The sequence below is a fragment of the Ischnura elegans genome, chromosome 5 (assembly GCF_921293095.1).
Source record: "Ischnura elegans chromosome 5, ioIscEleg1.1, whole genome shotgun sequence".
Lineage (NCBI taxonomy): Eukaryota > Metazoa > Arthropoda > Insecta > Odonata > Coenagrionidae > Ischnura > Ischnura elegans.
The window spans coordinates 89755176-89779633 of record NC_060250.1 but is presented as its reverse complement, the minus strand read 5'-3'; the positions used below and the strand labels follow the sequence as shown (position 1 = coordinate 89779633).

Sequence of the window (24458 nt, the reverse complement as noted above, 5' to 3'; positions counted from 1 at the left end):
TGTTAATAATCTACTCGTATTCGCGCCAGAAACATTTTCATCAGTATAAATCGTGAATAGTGGCATGTGCTTGCACAATCAGACATATATGTATACGCACCACAGCGCATTTAAAATTATGTACTGAAATGATGAGAACAGCTCAAACGCATACGAGAATGAACCATTATTAAATAATAAAATAACACTTGTTATCATTCCGCGTAAGTATTAGCTCCATGCTATGAGGAAATTAGAGCTAATTGTGCAATTACGAGCCCGCTACGTGATAACTGACTTCGATACGCAGCACTTGACAACATATAAAAGAGGTAATATACAGTTTATAGCTACAAACTAATTAAGCAACCGTAACTTATCATTAATAGGTATATTTAAGTAAATGAAAGGTCGTAGCACTTTTCCACAAGACTTTTTTATTCGTACAAAGCGTTTCGGCTCACTGAGCCATCATCTGGTACAAGACGCTGGAACACATGTGAAGATCCCTTTTATACCCTTGAGAGAGGAGAGTATTGAAGAAGGAGAGGATTTGACATCTTTGAGGATGGGGGGGGGGGTGGGAACGGGTGTACAGAGTATAGACAATGGGGAAAGATACAACTACGGGATGTGGAGAACCCACGTTGGAGGGAGGGTTCTGGTCATAACTGTAAAATGACGACACGTGCGGAAGACCATAGCAAAACAGGAGGAGGGGGGGGTGTTGAGAAGAGTGAAAAAAGGGGGGGTGCTTAGGATAAAAAGAGGCCGCGTGTCTTTTGAAAGTGAGAGGAGAAATCCAAAAAATGGTACCGGCTATTGTTTGTAGGGGATCTTTCAAATAGGCTTGCTCGCAAATTCCCCAAAAATAAATTCAATGTCTCTTTTTATAACCCCCACACTCTTGGTAAAGTTTTGTGCCGCAACAAAGACAAAATAGATTCAATCAATCAATCTGGCATTTACAAGGTTAATTGTGAGTCATGCAACATGTGTTACATCGGTCAAACAGGCAGAAGTTTCATTACCAGAATGAAAGAACATAGAAGGTGCTGGAAAAATGGAGATGAAACGTCACTTCTCGCTAAACACCTTCTTCAGACCTTACATTATTGTAATTTTAAACCTGAAATTCTACATTTAGAAAGTAAGGGTACAAGACTGGATGTTTTTGAGCAATTCGAAATTGTACAAAGTGATTTGAATACGCTTATGAATGAGCAAGTGTTTTTCACCCACTCCCCTCTCCTAAAGATACCTTTCACCAAAACAAATGGTGAAATTCTTTCCTCACCCACGCCTTAAGTGCCCCAACATCCACGGGGTGTTTCCCGTCCGCCCATCCTCTCTACGCATTTGACCATTTTCTATTGCTGGCAATTTCCCCCCCTTGTACCCCCGCTAACTTTCACTCCTTCTCAGCTAACCCAAAGGGACTCCTCACCCCGCCTTTTTTTCCTGCGTCGCTACTTACTCCTCTCACTTTCAAAAGACACGCGGCCTCTTTTTACCCTAAGCACCCCCCCCTTTTTTCACTCTTCTCAACACCCCCCCCCCCCTCCTCCTGTTTTGCTATGGTCTTCCGCACGTGTCGTCATTTTACAGTTATGAACAGAACCCTCCCTCCAACGTGGGTTCTCCACATCCCGTAGTTGTATCTTTCCCCATTGTCTATACTCTGTACACCCGTTCCCACCCCCCCCCCCCCATCCTCAAAGATGTCAAATCCTCTCCTTCTCCAATACTCTCCTCTCTCAAGGGTATAAAAGGGATCTTCACATGTGTTCAAGCGTCTTGTACCAGATGATGGCTCAGTGAGCCGAAACGCGTTGTACGAATAAAAAAGTCTTGTGGAAAAGTGCTACGACCTTTCATTTACTTAAATATGTCTAACTTCCACCAATTGAAGCCTGAATCTGTTGAACTTATTAATAGGTACTTTTAAAAGAAAAGACCTCACTCAAAATTGAGTAAAGAAGTATTATTTACTTTGGGAGTGAATATTCCACGGCATTGTATATGTTTCTCTATGGTAACTGAAGTTGCAGTTGGCCGCTGAAGTACGTTTGTGTCGGAGATTCTGATTAGTTCCTCGCATCCGCACAGCTACCAACATAAGAAACTGAAGTGATCGTTCGCAATCCGTCAAACATCTCACGACACAGGCTTGCAGAATCGCTTGAACGTCTTTCACGGTGAGAGGCGTGAGAACTCCACTGTGGTTCGAAGCACGCGAAGCACAGATATCACATTTACAGAATCGAATGCTGGTCCCTGATTTTATCACTGCTACTTGGTTTTTGTATAAACTGTGTATCATTCTTCTGTCATTTAAAAGAACCCCAATTCCCTTTCGAATTCCAAGAATTGTGCTCCAATCCACGTTGTCAAATGCTTTCTCTATGTCCACATCTGTACTGTACTGACATCGAGTGGAAAATCAAATGCACCACTAAATGTTTTTTTTTTCTTTCTCAAACCACCGGATACAGCTCTTGTTGGCCATTTTACACCGGGGTATTCAACAAATGTAACAAGTAAACGTACACAAACGACCATGCCCTGGACCGGGGAAACCTACCCAGGCGGGACTCGAACCCGCGACCTCTTGTATGGCAGGCGAGAACCCTACCCCGCCGCCACCGAGGCCGGCGATGTTGATCTCGTTTGTTTTATTTACCAAATTTATGTTCCTAACTCTGTTTACAAAATAATCACCTGTACCCCTTGGCTTCTCACCCCCTCATATATTCTATTAAATACTTTGAAATGGACTCGCGACCGTGGTTATGTGAGATGCCAAACTACTATCTTTCGTTTTTACAGGATTAAATTTTAGCAACAGTGACCCCTTTGACAAGGACTTACTATAATGAGGTCATACTTGCGTGCCTAAGGTTGAGATGAGGATTTGAAACTTGCAGAACTCTAAACTTCTTAGAAAAATGTATCTTGATATGGGTTTTTATGAACTCCTCGGATATAAAATAATGTAAATTTGATATATTTATAAATGAAATCATATTACAATAAAACTATATTTTCTACTAATATGGTTGCCGAAACTATTCCAGTTAAAGAAATATGCACATCCGTCTATCCATCCTCCATTGTTTTCAACTACAAATTGCAGTCCATGAAATATGCCATGATTTTGAGTCAGTTAATTACATGCAAGTATCATAAAATTAAACAGGGAATGGCACTATCTAGATTACCTTTACCTATCCTTCACCCAAACATGTGCTTGCCCTGAAGATTCATCCTTTCTATCAAAATCACTCTTAGAAATTGACCAACATTAGATTCTGACATCGCTAACATCCAGTGTGTCTATATTACTAAGGGTCATTTAGAGGAAACAAATTTAAGTATCATCAAAATATTTCATTAGATTAAAAAAGACGACCATATGAGTAAGGCACCTAAATATCTTCACAATCGCAAGCAGTAAGTTTTCTGGCCTGAAATGGGTTACACAAAAAATATTAATTTTTCGATAACTATTTATTATCAGTAACAGCGTCAAACACAGATCTCCCTATGATAGGAAGGGCCCAAAAATATTTTAAAAGGGAGATTTCCTCCTATTTAGATTGAAAGCAGTCGCGATGAGCCACTGAACTCGGAGAAACTTTGTCGCCAACAACACGGTTCATTCTACCTTGGTGACATCCGTTCTGGCTGGAGAGAGAGCCCGAACGACGAAATAAGTAGATATTCACGAGAACTAGAAAGCGAGATTCGGATGGAGTTTCCGAGCGGGGGGCAATCTAATTTGGCCTTGAGACGATCCTCTGAAGCGTGATACAGGGCAGAGCAGCGGCGGAGAACATGCAACTCCACCGCCAGCCGACGGTCAACAGGAGTCAATTGGACGGGAAAGTGCTCGCTCATCGCCTGTCATCGTTTAGCGCTCAGCTAAACAACAAATCAAGAATGAGAATCCACGCTAGAACCCTCAAGATAACGATACCGTGGCGTACCGGGGCCCCGATTGTGGTACAAGTTGTTAAAATCTGAAAGTTATCCATTATGATAATTGACTCCCGGAAGGCATTGACCGGATATGTAATACACGAAGGTATTATGCAGAAAAATACGGTGACGGCTGCGCCGTTGTTTTTGACCAACTTTTGAACGCGATAGTAGGTAATGGTAGGTAAAGTAGTCCAGAACCAGCTGTAACCTCCGAATTTTTTTTGGATCTGCATCGATTTGAATGATGGTAAAAGGTAAATCCTATCTGAGGGAAAAGTGCCTGATGATTTTAGTTTTTTATGGGGTAAAAACCACCTCTTAGCAAAAACAAACAATAATTTAGGATTAAGAATTTGATTAATAACAATCTGGTTTAAAAATAAAGTATCAATAACTTTCCCCATTTTCTCGAACATGGTTTACGATATGTTTGACACTTTTCAACCTTTACCAACCACCATCGAGATTAATTTTTTATTAAAATACTTGAAAGCTAAACTCCGTTTTTTACGATAGCTCCTTCAATTTTACCCTAATTGACTTTTATCAGTGCTAATTTAAATGGTCTTTTCAAGAACTACCAAAAACCAACAAGACATTATACCAGAGAAATCAATATTTTTTCCGTTATTTGACATCGAATGCATCGATTCGAGTTCTCGCAAAAATAGTTTCATTCCACCAATCATTTATCGCCTTGCAGTCGACTTAATTAAGAACATTCTTTTTAAAAATCCATTTGTTACTTATAAGCTAATTTATGTTTGACAATAGTTTTATATATTTATATATATTTTTTTCAGTTAAACAGTTACAAAGCACGGCATTCTTCTAAAAAAATCGAAGTATCCAATCCTGAATAGCTCCAATGGTATATATTTATCAAATCTTTATAGTAAAAATTTATAAAAACTTTAATAGATATCTGCTTTATATATGGTTCTCTATCGATTTTCGCTGTTATTTTGAGAAAAAAAGTCAATTGGTTCAGTAAAAAAAACTTGGAGGTGAAAAGCTTCAATGTCAGGACTACAGTAACAGCCAAATGGGAACCTAGTCTCCTCAGAAATATTTTTCTCCTACTTTCATAAAGCTAGGTTTACACCTGCGAGAAATTGCGCGAGTTTACTGTCTGACAGTCAAAATTGCAAGTGTAAACGGGTCGGCGAGCAGTGTCGCGACAGTTGTCGCGAGCAGTGTCGCGAGCTGGGCGGCGGAGTGTCTGACACTTCGACTCGCAGGTCTAAACATGAAACTTAGCTCTAGCAATTTCTCGCGCTCGCACTGTCGCCTGATCAAACCACGGGAGATATTTCCCGACACTTTTGCGGAAGTTGGGCGGAGGGTAGTTGTGTTGTCTCTCGAGTCTCCTGTAATTTGTTGTTTTTTTGTTTTTTTTTGTGTCATGTTGTTTTGTAGATGGATGAAGGGAAAAGGATGGATAATCCCCTTGAGCAAAGCAGTTACAAATGGTCGGACTTGGTGACAAAAAAAACATATTACCTTATATGAAGAAAGCGAAATATTGTGGAATGTGACCCTGAAAGATTACAGAAACAGAGTGAAAAATCAGGAATATTTGCGTGACATTAGCAAGAAGAATAAATACATCAGAGAATGATAAGAGTCACCTAAAAAATAGAGATTGTATGACGAAGATAGTGCATAGATAGTACAGCGCCAAACATAAAGGCCGTTTTACACGGTACACGGAATTGCGCAGGTTAGAGCTGCATTAATTTCTACAATGGCGTGGAATTGCGCGAATGCATGAACGAAATTAGAACAGGGGCTATTTTGCTGTCTCGCATCCACGCATTCTTGCAGGTGTTCTAGCAATTTACCGCTTTACACGACGCAATTTTGATTGCGCCTTCGCACGTACGTCAGACCTCGCAATTCCGTGTACCGTGTAAAACGGCCTTAAAGCTATACATGGTACCACTTCAGTGGCACAAATTTTCTCTCAAGTAGATTGTAATGGACAATTTTACTACTTTACTAGTATTAGCTATTCTTATAAAATTTGAAGAAAATTATAATTGAACTTTCATAACTTCCTTCGGTCTGGTAATGAATTCAAATATACGATGATATTTAAGTGGAGTTAACATGGAAGTAGTGGCCATAAGCAATATAAGCTGAGACTTGTATTTCGGAAGGAATTAGGTTCAGTGGATGATTCCTATATGTTTTCCATTTCTATGTTGCCTCTTCCGCTAAAATCAAATGATAAAAACAACATCTTATGGCAGAATACTAGGCCGTCTTCGATCAGGTACTGTAGACCCATTAAATTATTTATGGAATATGAAAGTTATGAGGCAACTGGGAAAGAATTGCAAAAGATAAAGGCACAGATCTCTCCACTGATGCCCTTGGTCATCGAAATAAACGAGAAAAAATTGTACAAAGTATCAGAATTTTGACGTTAAAAGAATCCTGACATTTCATCAGGCATTAGTTGAGTAGAGGTGGAATTATTTCATTGGTTTGGAACAATTCTTAGCGCACTTTCCTGTGGTTTCTCCATAAGTACAAGGGAATTTGAGAAGTATGCTAAAAAACAGTAGAAATATACATGCGTCATACTCATGGTATTATATGCCTTTCACGGTACTTAAAATATAATTCATGGGACAAAAGTGATTGATTGTCCCCATTGCATTGTTTTCCGAAGAGGCCCAAGAAACAAGGATTAAGCATATTCGGAAATTCAAAGAAAATCACGCGCTAAAATACTCAAGAAAGGACACAATGAGAGATGTTTTTAACCTACTATTGGTCACATCTGACCTTATGTTTCCAGAATTAGCTCGTTGCACCCAAGGCATTGTTATTCCCTCTCGATGGATGCCAGGCAGCTTCTCAGGGAACCATTATTACCTGCGCCTAATGAAATGAGTAATGTTAAAGAGATGGAGGACGTGGAGTCGGTAAATGTCGGAAATGAAGAGAGTTGGGAGAGTAATAATGATGAAGGTGACTAACGTTCCGCAGTTCACTTTCTGTGAAAAACGATTTTACGTTTAAATCCTGTGTTTGAGAGCATATTTTTAACGTAATTAGTTCATTAAATTAAGAAAAGCGCATAACTATACAATTGTTTAATGATTTTCTTGATATTTCTGTAAGTGCTAAGTAACATGAAATTATTTTGCAAATTAAATTAATTTTTTCATAAAAGCCCCCTTGAAAATACCTGTGATAGTGTTATTTTGTGTTTTTGTCTATAATTTGGCATTTCTGAATGTTTTCACGACAAAATATCTATGTTTTTTGAGAAAATAATTTTTTCCCGCTAGATTCGCAATTTGTACCTCTGTGCCATCCGTATGGTTACTGTGGATATTTACACATACGTAAACAGGCCAATATAACGAATAAAAACGATTATAATTATCAGAGGCAAGAAAACGTGGGGTTATAACTATCAGCCGCTGACTCGCTGATATCGATCCTCTCAAAACTAAGTCCTGTTATTGGACTTATGGCCCAAAAAAGTAGAGCAGATTCTCCAGCTCTGTAGCAGACATCCTGATGAAATTCCTAAACTGTTGAGAGTCCTCTGTTTGTAACTCATTTACTTAAAGTCGTGAAAGCTCTCAAATGTTCTATCAATCCATTCCTTAACCCAGATACTCCTCTTCCTTTTTTTCTGTTTATGTGCTCTATGCCAATAATCAAGTAACACTATTGTAGCGGCAGTTTGCGCTCGTCTACTTCGTGACATTGTAAAAAGCTACTGACCACGGTACGGGAGGGACCACTTCCGCGAGTTGAAATTGCACCGAATGCTGTCACATGTAAACGGATTTCATACCAACTGTCGCAACCAACAGTGACACTGGCTCGCGCGAGAGCTCGCAGAATAACTCGCGTCCAACTCTCGGGAAAAATTGCATCCGTGAGTTTACACTATGCGACACCACTCGCGCAACTTATGTCGCAACTTTTCTCGCAGGTGTAAACCTAGCTTAAGGGTAGAGTCCACTAAAACCCCAAGATAAGTATTTAGAAACGTTGCCAACACACCAATCCCGTAGAATTTCGTACGAGGTCTAGCAAAAAAAGCTGCACTAAAGACATTGGATAGCAGAGAATAGAACAATTAATTCCGAATGCATCTCGTTCAGGATAGACATCTTCGCAAGGCTCGTTTCCCCAGCCAATTTACATTAGCTAAAAATCCTTCTGCATGACCTTATGGCAAGGGAGTAAACTACCCACCTAAGGACTGCATTAAAAATTTTATAGGCCAGCAGAAGAGCTGGGCTAACCTATATAAATCCAGGATCAAATGGAGCGTTTTCTCGATCACTCTCGCAGCACTTAAGCCATTCGGAGAGCATTTCGCGTACCTATTTTGAAAGAGAATGATTGAATGGGACCTTTTCTATTAGCGCTATTTACACTTTAGTGATAGCCTTATATGATCCTATCCACCCACCAAATATGGCAAATAGATACCTCAAAAATCACATTATTCATAAAAATATCTCTTTGATGCGTCGAAAAATTAAAACGTACAGTACTCGCTACAAATGGTTATCTGTATTTTATTTTTATTATTACTCTAATTTTCTTTAGTAAATTAAAAAATTTGGCAGTCTTATATAGCCATTCATTACAGGTGGAGTCTAAATTGTGAAGCATTTAAAATACATACACATATTGTTAGTAAAAGTACCGAGAAAAAGTAACTGAACTCAATAACAGTTACTTCGTAAAATGATTAATCAATTACGAGTGCACATTATTGATTTTAAAAGGAGTAATCAGTAAAATTACATGTACTAATAAAATTGCTGCTCGTAAAATTGCCCACTCTAGAGACAACCAGGCAACTGTCGAATATTGCACAAAAAAGTTGGAATAATTGAGTCATAGAAATTCTAATAGCAATTTCACCTACGATAGATACAATTATAAAAGGTATAACAACACAAGAGGTGGCACATTTTTTACCCATCATAAGTAGGCTACAACATAAGAGTGGCTGGACTTAAAAAAGTAAATTATAGTACTCGGAGACTCGAAGTTATCTGCCGACCTAGGTAAATTAGCGAAATGAGAAAAGTAATCGTCTATTAAGAGCGAGTAACTTTCACCGTAAGAAAAAACTTACAAATAAAGTTGAATTGCGTATAAAGTAACCGTTACACGTTAGGATTACTGCAAAAGTAATCGTTACAAGTAGTCCGATTACTTTTACTCGATTACTTACTAACACTCCATATAGAACAGAATTTACAAACTTGTAACCTTCAGGAAGCTTAAAACCTTAAGCCCAATATTTATGTTTTCCACTGACAATGAGCCTCAAGTTTTTTTTCCGAGGATTGAGTGCATCAGGGAAATGAATTAAGCCCAGGCAAGACCTGAAGGTTTCATTGCATCTGGCACCGGCTAGCTTAAACAGCTTAAAACTGCGCGCAGGGCAGCAAGGCTACGACGTAGAGTTCCTTGGTGTGAAAATAGATTTCGTCTCCTAGTACTCGGACTCGTGCCCACGGCAGACTCTCCGGGAATAATTCCAGGGAATTCCTACATGCTTTCAACCAGCAAACCTACCCATGCATAAACTGGAATATGTGACCACTAGAGAATTCGAAAAAAATTCTCACAAGAATGTATGCTTTCTGATAAGAAGAGCGACAACACGCCAACGCGTTCATATATTTATCAGTGCAAATAAAAAGTAACTCGTCCATAACCTAACTCATACACCACCACGATGATCTACGCGTTACGTAGGTGCCAACAAATCCACTACTCGTGATCTGATCCAAAAGGATTCATAATCAATAACCCCAACATGCCTAACTGATCATCTGAAATAATATACGGCAAGTACATGAACTTCGCCATGAAAAAATATTTGTCTTGGCCGCGATTCGAACCCGGATCTCCCGAAGAAATGTATGACGTTTAAGAGAAATATAACTCTGCCAAATTTTTCAATTTAAAGAAAATTAAACCTTACGGGAGATCCGGGGTCGGATCACGGCTAAGCCAAATATTTTTTTTCTTGGCGAACTTGATCCTTGGTGCATATAATATATACCTATGATTTCTCACCATTTTCATTGGATTTTGTCTTTAGTAACCGAATAATCGATTTATGAACTCAGTCAACAACCATTCGAAAAAGTTTGTACACATTAATTTTACATTTTATGCGAACAGAGAAACGCTCTAACAAGAAGTAGAATTTGCGGAGGTAAATAATTTCCAAACGTATTGCATCATTTGATGACGTTTGCATTTCAACTTATTTTCATCAAGAGGATATCAGTAATACTCAGGATAAAGCAGTGTGGAAACAACTTCAAGACGATCAGCGAACATTTCCATTAGATAAGAATACCTATTCGTTGCAGTACATACATGCTGTGTTAGCATATACTCAAAGATTTCACTAAAAAGGATTATGTATCCAAAGAAGCATACAAAGCGGTGATGCAATAAATAAAAGAATAGCGGTAATAGCAAGTAAATCCATGCTCATTAAGCTGAGAAAATAATTACAGCTGTGTTATGAAATTAGGAAGTAATGGAAACACAATTTCTCAAATAATTATGAATGCCAAATAAAATTATTACAATCATCATTACGGAGGTCTCAAGAACAACGGACATGAATCTGATTTTCGCTAAAATTTCAAGCGAGGGTTCTGGTTAGGTTAAGATATTAAAATTGCGTGCCAATCCTTACTCACCTAACAGGCTCTTCAACGTTCATTAATAACAAACCCAATCAGGACCCACGGTTCATTCTCCGAGTGATGAAAAGTTCATTTTTCGTTTTTAGTTTATTTTATCCTGCTTTTGGAAAAACCGAAGTTTTTATCTTTTTTGTTTTATTTTTACTAATTACACGATTTCAACAGAGATTACTGAGATCTCTTGAAAAAGGCGTGTTGTCACTGAACTCAGTTCAGTGGGTGAAAACTTCGATCGGAAATCGATTGAGATCATGATATTCATGTGTAAAAGTGTCGAAGTGTACGAAGCTTTTTATTACCATGGTCATTGGCTTCGATTGATGTATTTGAAACTTGAAATTGAACTTTTTGGGGATCTGGAAGGTATGGAATACCTCCCAGTGGAAGAGAGGTCTGGGGGCCTTAACCCGGAAATTAACAAAAAAAATCATGGAAATTGTGACTCCATAGCATTTTGCACTCCATTTTATATCCTATCAGGAAAAAAGGCTAATGGCGATAATTCATAATAAACTCATTGAATTCACTAGGGCAAATATCCTCGATATCAAATATTGGGGGGACGTGTCCCCCAGATCTCCCACAGGATCGACGCCAGTAACCACGGTTATTCTAATCCACATTGTTTGGTCAACTCACGGAGAGATTGGAGGCGAGGATTTTGTCGGAGATTTTTTCTTCTCATTGTCCGACGGACGTCCCTTCGCCGTCACCTGGATCGCCCTCTTCGAATCCAGCAACGCGCTGGTGGCGTCTGCGTCTTTTTCGGCGTCGCCATCGGCCTGTGAGGCGTCTCCGCCCCCCAAGGAGATGGACGTCATCTCTTGAGACAGGCATGCCGCTGTCTCTTCCTGCCGAAGGAAATGAAAATGTCGTAAGTGAAACTGAAGCTTACACTTAATGGTAATTAAAAACAAGGCCTCTGAACACGAAGGGGTTAAGCACTTACTCAAACAACTTAGAGAGGAAATAAGGAGGTGAAAAAAGAAAGAAAAGCGACATTAGTAAACGAAGAATTCGTGACATAAAATTCAGGTTGATGATTTTAGAACGCCAATCAGTACTGTGTTCAACATTCAATCTTCAACTTACTAATAATAGGTGTTTTCTAAGAGCCACTGATGGAGAAATTTTCAATGCTCTGATATAAGCAAACTAATAAAAATCGATGTAGAGAAATAACCTTCCACAGCATAGATTGGCTGAATCATAAAAGCTGTTATTTTGAATATAATGTAACGGTACTTGATTCATATTCTTATCAAAGGAGATTGAGAATGGACAACTAATATTAGCTCTCCCCATAGCTTAATAAAAATACTAAATTTTTCATTGCAATACGGCAATACGATTCTCACCAATCCACCCCAGGTCCACCTACGACCGATCCGGGCCTCAAGGCTAAGTAGAGTAATGCAGGTATTCCGTCACAACCAACGCTCAAACATTCATGGTGCAAAGAGCCACAGAGGGTCTGACAATGAGCCCCACGGTTATGGACGCCAATTCCTCCCTTCAAGGTGGCCCTAAAGACACCCGATTTATCCAGTACAAATATTCAGATCTTAACACATTGTGGTCCTTTCACGTAAAAGTACGTGTTTCCTCATCCATCGGTAGTGTTCCAGTCACGTATTTTTACGTGTTTTTGTATCATGATTCCTCACTCCCCCCTGCGGAATTATTTTGAACTGTTGCACCAAGTTATTGTTCTTGCAAAAATAAATAAAAATATATACATTAAAAATATATGTTCATTATAAAAACGTGTACATGTTCATGTATCAAACATGTATTAGTTCTTGAGTTGTGTGAATTTAATTGTAAACTTGTAGCTTCTGCGTGAAAATTTAAAAAAAATGGCCGGCCTCAAGGGCTACACAAATGCAAGGGGCATCGGAAGTGTTAAGGAACCGTCAGAAGAACATCTCAATTGAAACCTAGGTGCTCAAGATCACGATGAACATCGAGGAATACCTACGATTCGACAGGCTTAGTAAACAATGTAATCAGTACAAGAGAGCAGCTGTATGAAAGGAAATAAATAGTACCAGTTCATGATTTGAGCAGCTGCCACGGAGTTTCTACACACAGCTGGTGGTCCTATGTTGCGCGTTCGTGAGTAGCTAACAAGGCCAGAGGTCATCAATAAGGTCAAGTTGATCTTACCCATAAAAATGAGGAAATAGCCAGAGATAAAGGAATATTGGCTGACATAATAAAACATCAGGTTTACAATAAAAAGTGGAATGAACGTCAACAGTATGAATTGCGATTTCGAGTCTGAGTGAACGACCCCTATAAATACATCGCCAGAATTATCAATAAGAGAGAAAAAAAAACTCAGGATGTAAATGTTTCAAAAACGGAGGTATTTTATACATTGGTTGTACTTGTACGCTCGTTCGCTTTTCGTGAAATTACGTACCTATATTCTTAAAAAGAATTTTTCTTCAAATAAAATAAGAAAGCTGAATGATTATTAAGTCATCTCCAAAAAATGATACCTATATTACCAAAGAATACAACTCCGGACTACATCAATCTAAAAAGAATTAACGATAGCAAACATTTTCGATACATGTGTATTTTGCTCTTTTTCTTACCGAGAACATCACTCTAACCACATTTTATGTGAATGAAATGAGTATGTACTCTAATAGCTGTTTTATTGATGAAATAATAAAGTCCAGTATTGTATTACTGTATTTTTATTATTTCTATTTAATGCCAGAAAGCAGAGTATATTTTTGCCGAACAGATCTAACTTCAATTAATTTTTTTTACCGTTTACCCTCCTCAAACCTTGTAAATTAAAATTCCAGAAACTTGTAAAAATAAGGGAGCATTCGCCTCGATTTAATTGAATCTGAAATAAATAGCTTCAATCGCTAGCAAGCGACTAAAGCCAGCATTCGAGAAATTCGATGATTTTTCATGGAAGAAGAAAAGGAAGGAAATTTAAAATTCAATCTCAAACTAAACACCCGAAGACTTGACAACGGTGCACCGTCGTCTAAGTGTTCCTCTTCATATCAGCGAGCGGCCCCTAAGGCATGCTGATTTCGTCGGACCAAGCACTGACCATGGATAATAGAGATAAAAGGCAGGAAGAAAAAGGGATGAGTCCGACATCAAATACCAAAACTCCCACTGACCCTGGTCAAACGGTATCGTCTACGACGTTACGCTCACGCAACAGCGTGTTGCCTCATCCCTGCACAACAGATTTGCGGAAATTCTTATCAAGTTCCTGATAAGACTCGCTGAAGGAATTCTCTATGGTCACCCATCTCAATGCTTCCATTTCCTGTTTCCGTAGTGATTGGATACTAGCAGGCCACCCGGCGTTGCTCGGGAAGGATAATACCCATTGAAGTGGGGAATTTGTAACTTGGAGTTCATAGTCACATGGAAGGATTTTTAGGAAAAAGAACAAAGCAGATATTATGATTATATATATACGTAACAGCAAACGAAGTAAAAAATGATTTCCGAATACCGCGCACGGTATCAGCTTATACGCCGCTTCAAAACATAGATCGTTCTACGTGTCCGTACGTGCGTAGACCAAAAACGTCACGTGAACGCATAGGTACGCCAGCAAAAAGAGGATTAATACTTAAGTGTAGAATCCTTTGATCTATGTTATCCCTTTGAACGTGTCAATATGTGTGCCCACCCCTCAGGATGTCCAACCACAGGTGTTGACAGGCAGCGGTATGAAGTGACGTAACAAACGGTAATGAGAAAACGACAAAAGACGCGTCGAACACAACCGGAAGTAGTACTACAGGCTTTGGGAGTATGAGATCCACCAACGTACTAACTTTGGTTGTAATTCGTGCAGCCGTAGAGAAATGCATAACGGACAGACAAACAGACATCCTCTTTTCCTCTTTAATATATATAAGATAGATAGTTAGATAGATGTTAGTTAGTTAGATAGCTATAGATATTTAGATAGTTAGTTAGATAGCTATTGAAGTAATTGATACAAATACTCTCCTATTTTAATAATATTTAACTTTTCATATATTGTAAAATAATTCATAAAAATAGACTGCATATACTCAGACTACATATTCCTCCCACTAATTGTAAGTACTAAAGTGATATCCTTTAAGACTTGATTCTACGATTCTTTTTCTCTATTTCCCAATAAAATTTTAAACGATTAAATCTTGTGATTTTCGATCGTAATAAAATATGCCAAGCAATTAAAAAACACATCGACATTCTGTCATGGTATATTACACATATCTTTTAGACCCGATATACTCACATAATTAATAATCCCGTCTTAATTTTGATTACTCGAAAATACAATTTTTGGAATTTTTTACGGGAAAATAATTAATTAGAAAAATCTAATCTAATTTGCGCTCACTGAAGAATTCCTAATGTTTTTTATCGGCGTTCAACAAAACCTTTCGTCAGAGAGTTCAATCACCGTTACGAATGAATCACTGACTACGTCAAAACTGAAAGTGAAGCCCTCTCCGAATACGACGTGTGTTATATTTTTTAGTTCAGCACCTCAGGCGAAGAAATTTAATACAAAAATGCCTCATACATTATGGTCAGCAAAAAACTCTATGGTGTGCATGAAACCAGACGGAGCCCCTTTTTCGACAAGAGCGCATGTATAGAATCCGTTCTTCGAGCTACCATAAAATGTATCTTCATTACAAGCAACAATTATCCAAGAAATACCACCATATATCCCTATTTCTTCTCTTGTCTTCATCGGGAAGGAATGTCCATCCAGATGATTACCACTATGACTCTAAACAGCTGAGTCCTGCTTGAATGATTAATTCGCGCTTACATCAACGGCTAGCAAAATTTAATTGAAGATAATTAAGAAACCAGCTGATAACTGGAGAAATCGAAGGAAGTTTTTGCACGGAGTTTCCAGTTAACAAGTTAGAGGAACAAACTTTACCCATAGCATAAAAACGAGGTTATTTTACACTATCTTAAATTTGGAAGTCCAGTTTATGATCAGTTATGATAAATAAAGATATGTTATAAAAATTAATGAAATACTTTTTTAAACATCACCACGTGTAAGAACCGGGAAAGCCGACTTATACAAAATTTTAGGGGGCACACACTGGGGGTCTTGCCGCGGGAACTTTTATAAATAGTGAGTTTTAAAGCTTTTTCTTTTAGCATTTTAGAAGATTCATATTATCAACATTAGAAAGAACCCTGAAAACTCGACTCTCGATAACTTGACCCTGCGGGGAAAATCTACTAGCCTGACACATCTTCCCTCCCCCCACATCGAATTTTTGAGGGGGCTCGGGCACCCTCAGGCCCCATGGAGTCGGCGCCACTGGCAAGATCGGATACATTCTTTTGTATCCCTACGAACCAACAACATAAAGATGCCCCAGGGTTAGAGAATCGAGAACCAGGGATCAGGGCCGGAACCTAGAGTTTTGCCAGGGGGGCAAAGATCAGTTTACTGCCTCCCCTCCCCTGATCCTCACACACTCACCCTCTCCCGCCAATAAAATATTATACATCCGTAAGCTATTTTTTTTTAGATACGGTAGTTAAATAGCACGTCGTATGTTTGCTTCTAAGAAATTTTAATAATATTAATGTCTAGCAATTTATAAATTAATAATTAATGTTAGATAATTAAATTGGAAAAATAACTTATGTAAATAAACTTCAAAATTTGCCGCCCCCGGAAATCTTTCGCCCAGAGCACGTGCCCTCTCTGCCCCGCACTAGTTCCGTGCCTGGCAGGGATTCTAAACATAATGTTAAAATAATTAGCATGGACATATCCATAAGCGGATTTAGTACGTGCCCCTTCCTCCCCCCAGACAAAATTTTTATACGGTTATCATTAAGTTTTGTTTTGTGTATTAAAGAGAATATTTCGTACAGTAATTGTTGTATCTTGTTTTTAATCTCAAGTATGAGAAGATCGTTTGCCTGTCAGGCCCTTGTGCCTCCCCCCCCCTCCCAGAAAAAAATCCTGGATCCGCCCCTGGACATACCAAACTACCCATTCAAAAAAAGATCACCTTGTACAGAGGATATAAGTTTCAACCAACAAGACTTACAAGACCAGTAGAAAAGAAATAAATTAAGTGTCCAAGAAAATATAAGTAATTATTTATTTTCTATGGGATCATACGCTTTAAAACAACTGGTTTGCAGTAGAAAATTCAAAGATACTCTAACTTTTCACTTCCGTTTTTAATTCACATGACTGATTTTTGAACACGTCCCAAGAACCAATGAGGCTGCTCGCGGGACATGCACGTGAAAAAAACTATAATTAAGGTTTAATAAGCAGGTACTGGAAACACCTAAGTTTCTGCGACAGCTGACAGCCATTCATGAAACAAACCCTCTCCACTCCTATCAGAAGTGTCAAAGCTAATAACCTCTTTCCCCTAAATATTTAAAAAGCATTCGTTACTGAACCATTCAAATAAAAACCACCCAAATACACCACAACCTCTCGCCGAAAGAATCCTGAGTTACGCCCATTGCTAGCATCCGCAGAGTGCAGCTTGCGACACGTTTCGACGAGTAACTATGAGGAAATAGCTTACTCTTTTGGCTGCTTTCGAGTCCATTGCGTCCTCAGGGGTGAGGGCTTGTAGGGGCGATGCAGTGCTCAGGGGGGATTCTTCACGTGTGCACCGAACGTAGAGGCTGACTGCAAGCCGTCACGCGTGCTCACCTTCCGAAGTATTCCACGCGTAAGGTCTTCAATACTGCCCATTCCCTAACCTAAGCAAGAGGGGACCTAGAAAATGGAACGGCGGGGAACCATTCGACCGATTCCGATCGTTGCGAAGAAAAATAGACGGCAAAATCTAATCACTGCCGGGTTTACGCCCACAAGGGCGTGAGCTAAAGATTAGATCCTCTCGAAGGACGAAGATACGGACACCAGCGTACTATCCGTGGATGATAAAAAGTATCGATTTTTGGGGAAATATCAAATTGATCAAATTCGAAAATTGACCCCGTCACGGTTACTTCATAAGAAAAAACCAAAGAAACGTGATACCTACATGAAAATAGTTCCCCAATAGTTCCCGAAGCCCCAATTTCCTAATACATTTTTATTGCCTAGATTGAAAGATTATTACTTCTAGAGTACACATTTCACGCTTTTAGATTTTTAAACGACGTTATCCATTTTTCGCGATTAAATTAAAAGTGAAAATTTTAAAGCGCGCGAAAACGCGACGGCTAAGTATGAATTCTGGGAAAAGCCTGTGTGACGTCATTCTGATTCCCACTGCCGCGGTGAGGTGACCTTGGGGCGAGAATATGTGCGCCACTGCGATGCAGGCTGCTAGCAGGTATCGCTTGGCTTAATTATGGATTATTACTACCTCATCATAGGCAGGAAACTTTCCGACCATAGGCAGTTTTAATAGGTGATTATTAAGAGATGTTTCCCTGAGCTCTGTGCCTCATGCATGCATTGGTAATCTCAGACGATGTAAAACTCCTACCTACTCGTATAGAAAATAGGTCCCTGTGACGTCACGTGGAGTGGCATCGCATGGGCGCCAATCTGGCCTTTTTTCAAATGCGGTTAAAATTGACCATTGCCATTCGTCTAAACTGGTATTTCTAAAACCAAATAATTTGTATATTATGAATACACTAATGGTGGGTAACCAATCGCAATCAATGCCTTTCGTTTTCTTTGGTGAAGGTAACTACCCTATTGATAAAAAAAATTAATTAGGTGGAAAGGACAGATAAGCTACGATGAAAAAAAAACTTCATCACTCATCTATCGTAAGTTAGATACGAGAAAACTTTAAAGATGCTGCCCACTTATCATCAGTTGATGACGTCATGAGAGTTCCTTTTCTAACTGTTTTATTATTTTTCCATTTTTTTCAATCTTGAAGATGATGTAGTACCATTCATACCTAGGAAGTAATACATTTTATAATCGTGGAAAGTTGCAAGTATTTATTTCAATTCAAATCTTTAATGGATATGGAAACAACCAGCCTGATAAAATGGGTCTTGTAACAGAAGAAATTCTACAATTTTCATCACTCTCAGAGTCGCATTGATATCCCAAATTTAGCCAATGATTTGGTTATTTTAATTATATTTAAAGGGCACCGGAGGACAACAGCAAACTGAAACACATATCTGGATATTATCAGGGGAGAAAAATGACAACGTGCAGGAAAGCAATCGCATAGAATGAACGCAGCAAGATTTCTTTTAAGTGTTTCCGAGTATAGAAATAAAAAATAAGAATATATATAGTGCTGTGTCATTGGAATACCGTTCTGAAATTAACTAAATATTTAATAATGGCTATCCGGTGGCTGGCCATCATGGGTAGAGGATGATGCAAATGAGAGGGTCGCGGAGGTCCGGTTTTCCCGAAACATATCCTGAAAGCAAAGGAGACGGTTCGGCGCATGTTTAATAGGGGATAGGAAACAGTTTATCCAGCAGCTCGGAGAAAGCAAAATCTACGATAATTTCGATGGCAAACACGCAAAACAGCTCCGCCAAAAGTATACGTACTTCCATGACTTTTTCTCGGAGTAGGTCCAAAAAAGGCGAGTATTGGCGACCCAGCCAACAACATCTAGATTTGCGCCTAATCATGCGGTTGTCATACTCTTGAAAGGTTCAATAGAAAAAATTGGGGCGGGGAAAATAAAGTTTTAAAACGTACGAAATACCCTTCCAAAAGCACGTGAGAGCTTGAGGGCTGAGCTTGTGTGACAGTCGTCCGTCTGAATGACTTTTAACTTACATGAGTCGACTGAATTAATTAAGGGGATAGAAGTTTTACAACTAATATCGGTCCATTATATTCCAATTCATGCAGGCCCCAATGAAAAGTGCGGGGTCACCATCATAGATTTTTTTTAAATATGCTGTAAACCCATATGAATGATTTAGAAATCGGCCACTTTTAATCGCCTAAGTCAAGGGTCTTCAACCCTCAGTCCCCTGGCCGTATGCGGCCCGCCGGCTTATTTCTTGCAGTTCCTAGAGGCTACAGAAAATATTGTATCACGCTACATAATATAAAATTTACATCGACACACTTGTCACAAATAAACAATGTCAAAAATCGCTTTGATTAATTGAATTGTTTAACCAATAAAGACATTGCACTTTGAAATTATTTTTATTTTATTTTATTGATGTGGTGGTAAAGTGGTGTGGAGCATTGCGGCCCTACGAGCGATGTGAAATCTATTCTTGGCCCTTGGATTAAAAAAGATTGAAGACGCATGGTCTAAGCTAATTTTTAATGAAGTTGCAGCCATTTAAAAAACATTGAAAACGGCCATTCTGGCGAGTAAGGGGAAAACGGTAAATTTCCAATGGCTCTAATTAGGACAATAACGAGACTAGAATGTTAAAATTTCTATATTATAGGGTGGCTTCTTATTTCTTTTAATAATTAGTAGGAAAAAAATTCTAAGTTTAACGCATCGCGTAATATAAATTCCAAATTTGTTTAAAAATAACAAAATTGTGTCAAAAGTGACATTATTTATATACATATCTCACAAGTCATATATGTCAGTATAGTTCTATAAGAACAAAAAGTAGCTCGATATGAAATGCTCTCATATGCTAATGGCAATTTATTTTTGATTGCCTCATATATAGTTACTTTTCTATTAAATAACACTTTTAGGTATTAAAAAATTAGATACTTAAATTAGCAAAAGAAGTAATATCTCCAAAACTCCATACCTAAAATGCACCAAAATCTGCTAAAATGTGAGAACAACAGCCAAAATTAAGGGCACGTAAACACAATGGGGAATATTTATATCGATTATAGTTTATGATTTCTTTAAAAAGGGCACGCAACACGCGTTAGCCAAGCTGGCACGAAGTGACAGTTGAGAATGATAGTTTGAATTACATTTCAAAGGCAGAACCTGTAACTCAGGTTTGAACATGGAAGTCTTTATACATTTAAATGAATACAGAAATATTTTTAAATAATTATTATCTTATAACAATAATTCAACTTAAAACACAATATTAATGAATTTATTTCATTTTTTTGACTCTGTAATGTCATGTCAAACGGAAAACCTATTAGTAAAACCTGGAAAACGACGGTACTGCAAAAATTTAGTAGCGGCGATTTTTGCGAAATGTTTTCATATTTGAGGCTCTCTATTTTGTTAGAAAAAATTACCTAAATAAATATGCTTCATCAATAGGGTGGTTTCCTATTATTTTTTTATTGCCTAAATCGAAAGATTATTACTCCTGGAGTACGTATTTCACGCTTTTCGATATTTAAATGACGATATCTATTTTACGCGATTATATGAAAAGTGAAAATTTTTAAGCGCACAAAAATGCGACGACTAAGTATGAATGCTGGGAAAACTCTGTGTGAAGTCGTTCTGGTTCCCGCTGCTGCAAGTGAGGTGACCTTGGGGCGAGGCTTTGAGCGCTGATACGACGCAGGGTGGTAGCAGAGTACCCTGCTCGCTGGTAGCGCTTGGCTTAAATAAGGATTATTAATACATTATCAAACGAGGAAAACTTTGCGACCTTAGCCAGTTTTAATAGGTGATTATTAAGACATGTTTCCCTGAGCTCTGTGCCTCATGCATGCATTGGTAACCTCAGACGACGCATAACTCCTATCTACTCGTATAGAAACTAGGTCCCTGAGACGTCACGTGGGGTGGCATCGCATGGGCGCCAATCTGGCCTTTTTCAAATGAGGACAAAATTGACCATTGCCATTCGTCTAAACTGGTATTTCTACAACCAAATAATTTGTATATCATGAATACACTAATGGTGGGTAACGAATCGCAATCATTTCCTTTCGTTTTCTTTGATGAAGGAAACTACCCAATTCTCCTCTATACGCTTACGCCTAAAATTCCATTCCATTTATTAATTCTGGATCTGATGGGAACAATCAAAGTCGGAAAAAAACAAAATCAAGGTAGAGAAGGAGGATCGGCGGAGGAACCAGGAAACGAACCCCCCCCCCCTCCCCACTTCCCCAAGCAATTAGGTACTCCCCAAAGGCCGTATTACTAGGGGCACGCCAATGCACAATCTGACGTATGTACGAAGGTGCAGTAACATTTGCATCGTGTAAAACGGTGAATTGCTAGAACGCAAGCGAGAATGCATGGATGCGAGATGGCAAAATAGCCCGTGATATAATCCCGAGCTCGCATTCCCGCAATTTCGAAAATGTTTTCAGTGCTGACCTGCGCAAAGACATGCCCCGTGTAAAAACGGCCTAAAGACAATAAAATGACAAATGGTACAGTAGTGGGGTACTCCTTACCTCCCTGTCTCCTAGGGGCAGTGGCGTAGCCACGGGGTTTTCCGAGTTACAAACCACCTCCCTCCCTCACCTCCCTCTTAAAAGAGGCGCTAAAAACGAGTAACATGGCCTCAATAAATAAAAAGATAATGTATATATATATACTGTTTTTCAGTCCTAAAAATCACGTTTTCAACATCAAAAAGCCAAAACTTTTCGGGGGAGGACCCCTCCATATCCCTTTGCCCTGGAGTGTTTTTCATACACCGCGGAAGGGCCTCGAAATCTCTGTTAAACCCCCTTATTTCAAAATCCTGGCTACGCTAATGCCTACAGGTACCACATCCACTGCGGCGAAGTAGAGAGATTAGAGCGAAATCAGGTAATTCGGATCTGATACAGAATCAAAGTCCCTCAAGAAGTTACCTTAGACATTGGAATATCAATAAAGAGTAAGATGTAATATCTTTCAGGTCTGAATTAAGGGAGTCTATGACTCCAAAGAGAGGTTCGGAGGAAAATTTTCCAACATCTAGAACATAATCCTGTCTGGAATATTAACCCCTAACAGGGGCTAATAATTCAAAATAAAAACAATATCGCTTGCGCTGATGTTTTTCGGAAAGGTAACCGAGGATTTTCGATCAAGGCATAGACCTAAACCTCTCTGTCGCAACGTATAAAATTTAAATAAATAATTACAGGCCCGTCGCTAGCTGATCTGGCGCCCATGGCGAACTGTGATCGTGCGCCTCCCCCCCCCCCCCCCCCCCCCCATCCCCCCGAACCATAACATTGATATATCTGCAATCGGGAGAGTTGAAAATACAATTGAAAACATTTTTTCGTAATAAAGATATTTTATCGATTATGAAAGTAAAACATACAAGGATATTTTTAAAAAAAATTTCGTCGGCGAACACGGTGCGCCCCCAACTTGCTGCGCCCAGGGCAAAATGCCCTGGTTGCCCCGCCCTCGCGACGGGCCTGAATAATTACATGATTTATTAGGAATCTTCCCGCGGTAGTGCCCCGAAATAAGAAAAGTAATTCAACAAATAAAAATTTAACAAACCCAAAGTTTAAAAATCCAATCACATCGTCACTGGCATTGCTGCTAAGAAATCGGCTCAAGCGGGTTAAGGTGAATAAGAGAAAGTAGGCGGGCTACAATTCGTTTAGAATTTTCATGATCGTAATTATCGATATGACATTCCATGCACTATATCAAAAGTAAGGTAAATTAACAGTAGTGACAAATAAACCAACTAAATGAGGTAAAGGAAAATTTTCCAACAAAAGGATCCTCACAAAATTATTTTTCACCGTCAGCTTTCAATGGTGAAATTACTAGAAAGCGACTACGCTGGACTCATGGATCACGGATATTCGTGATCTGAATCTTTTTGAAAATAGAGTCAGTATTTTTGGTATTGTCGAGGGTTGCATTAGGTTGCATCGACTAAATCAGCAAGTTCCGATATCAACCGATACAAGATCTTTATTCTCAAGATCATTATATTTAATTGAGCCGATTTAAGATTTTCATGATCGAACACTGAAGTATGCACAGCTAAACATTCACGACTGAAAATTATCTAATTAACTGTTTAATCATCGGATTATTATTCTGAGGTCCCCATTAAGTCCTGGCCGCAGCAGTAGGTCCTCATTAATTCTGAGTGGATTCAGCGAGGATGTCTTATTATAACATTGCTCCAGCTCAATTCTCTAAGATTATTCAAAGGAGTGCATACTTTAGTGAGAGCTCAGCTGGATCCGACAATACGTACACCATTAGGAGCAATATAGATGCTCTAGCAACGCAACGATGCATGTTGCGGAAGTGCAAGAAGGGCTAAAAAAATCTTTCGAGAACCCCGTCTACTAGAGGGGTTAAACTACAGTCGTGTAATGCATGGAAGTCGGTAATCCGTCAATTAACTAATCGGCGCAGCCTTGCAATACATGGTACCGAGAAGGTCGCCCGATGAAGAGGCCTAATTGAAAAACGAATTGCAAGGTGAAGGGGCGGAAAAATAAATCACTTTAAGACTAAATATGATCACATTCAAACAGAGACGCATAGCCATTCAAACTGATGGCGATAACTCATTGTTAGATATATTAAGCCCACTGGAAAACCTGTTGTAGCCTACGCTTGCTTCCTGCCCATACTTTTCTTAAAAGAAAAACTTATATTAAAGCGTGACATACAATTTTTACATTCATGTTCTGCTATTCCAGACAGGAGTATCGCCTTACTTAAGTTTAAATACTCACACCAGCATCAGAACGAAGACTTCCCAAAGAAATCGGCGTTTCTTCGTTCCCTGCACAGGAGTCAACACTTTTTAACGTTGGTGCCATGCTACTCGTGCATTCTGGGCCTCACGAGCTTCAACTGTTACGTTAGAAAAGGAAAAATTCGACTGGCGATCGAGGACATCGACAAAAAC

The 24458-nt window shown here is 38.9% G+C and overlaps 1 protein-coding gene across 2 annotated transcripts in view; it reads right to left on the bottom strand.

Moving 5' to 3' along the window:
• LOC124159236 (ATP-dependent translocase ABCB1-like) overlaps positions 1–24391 on the bottom strand; it is an 80360-nt gene extending 55969 nt beyond the window's left edge. Inside the window, exons 1-2 of one of the 2 annotated variants that reach the window (XM_046534904.1) lie at positions 24283–24391; positions 11331–11542 (exon numbers count right to left, since the gene is read on the bottom strand). In XM_046534904.1, coding sequence (XP_046390860.1) covers positions 11331–11542; positions 24283–24369 — 299 coding nt within the window. In that variant the 5' untranslated portion in view covers positions 24370–24391. Of the gene's footprint in view, positions 1–11330; positions 11543–17278; positions 17466–24282 lie in introns of those variants that run through there. The other variant, XM_046534905.1, reaches the window with a different exon arrangement.
• Positions 24392–24458: the final 67 nt, after the last annotated feature.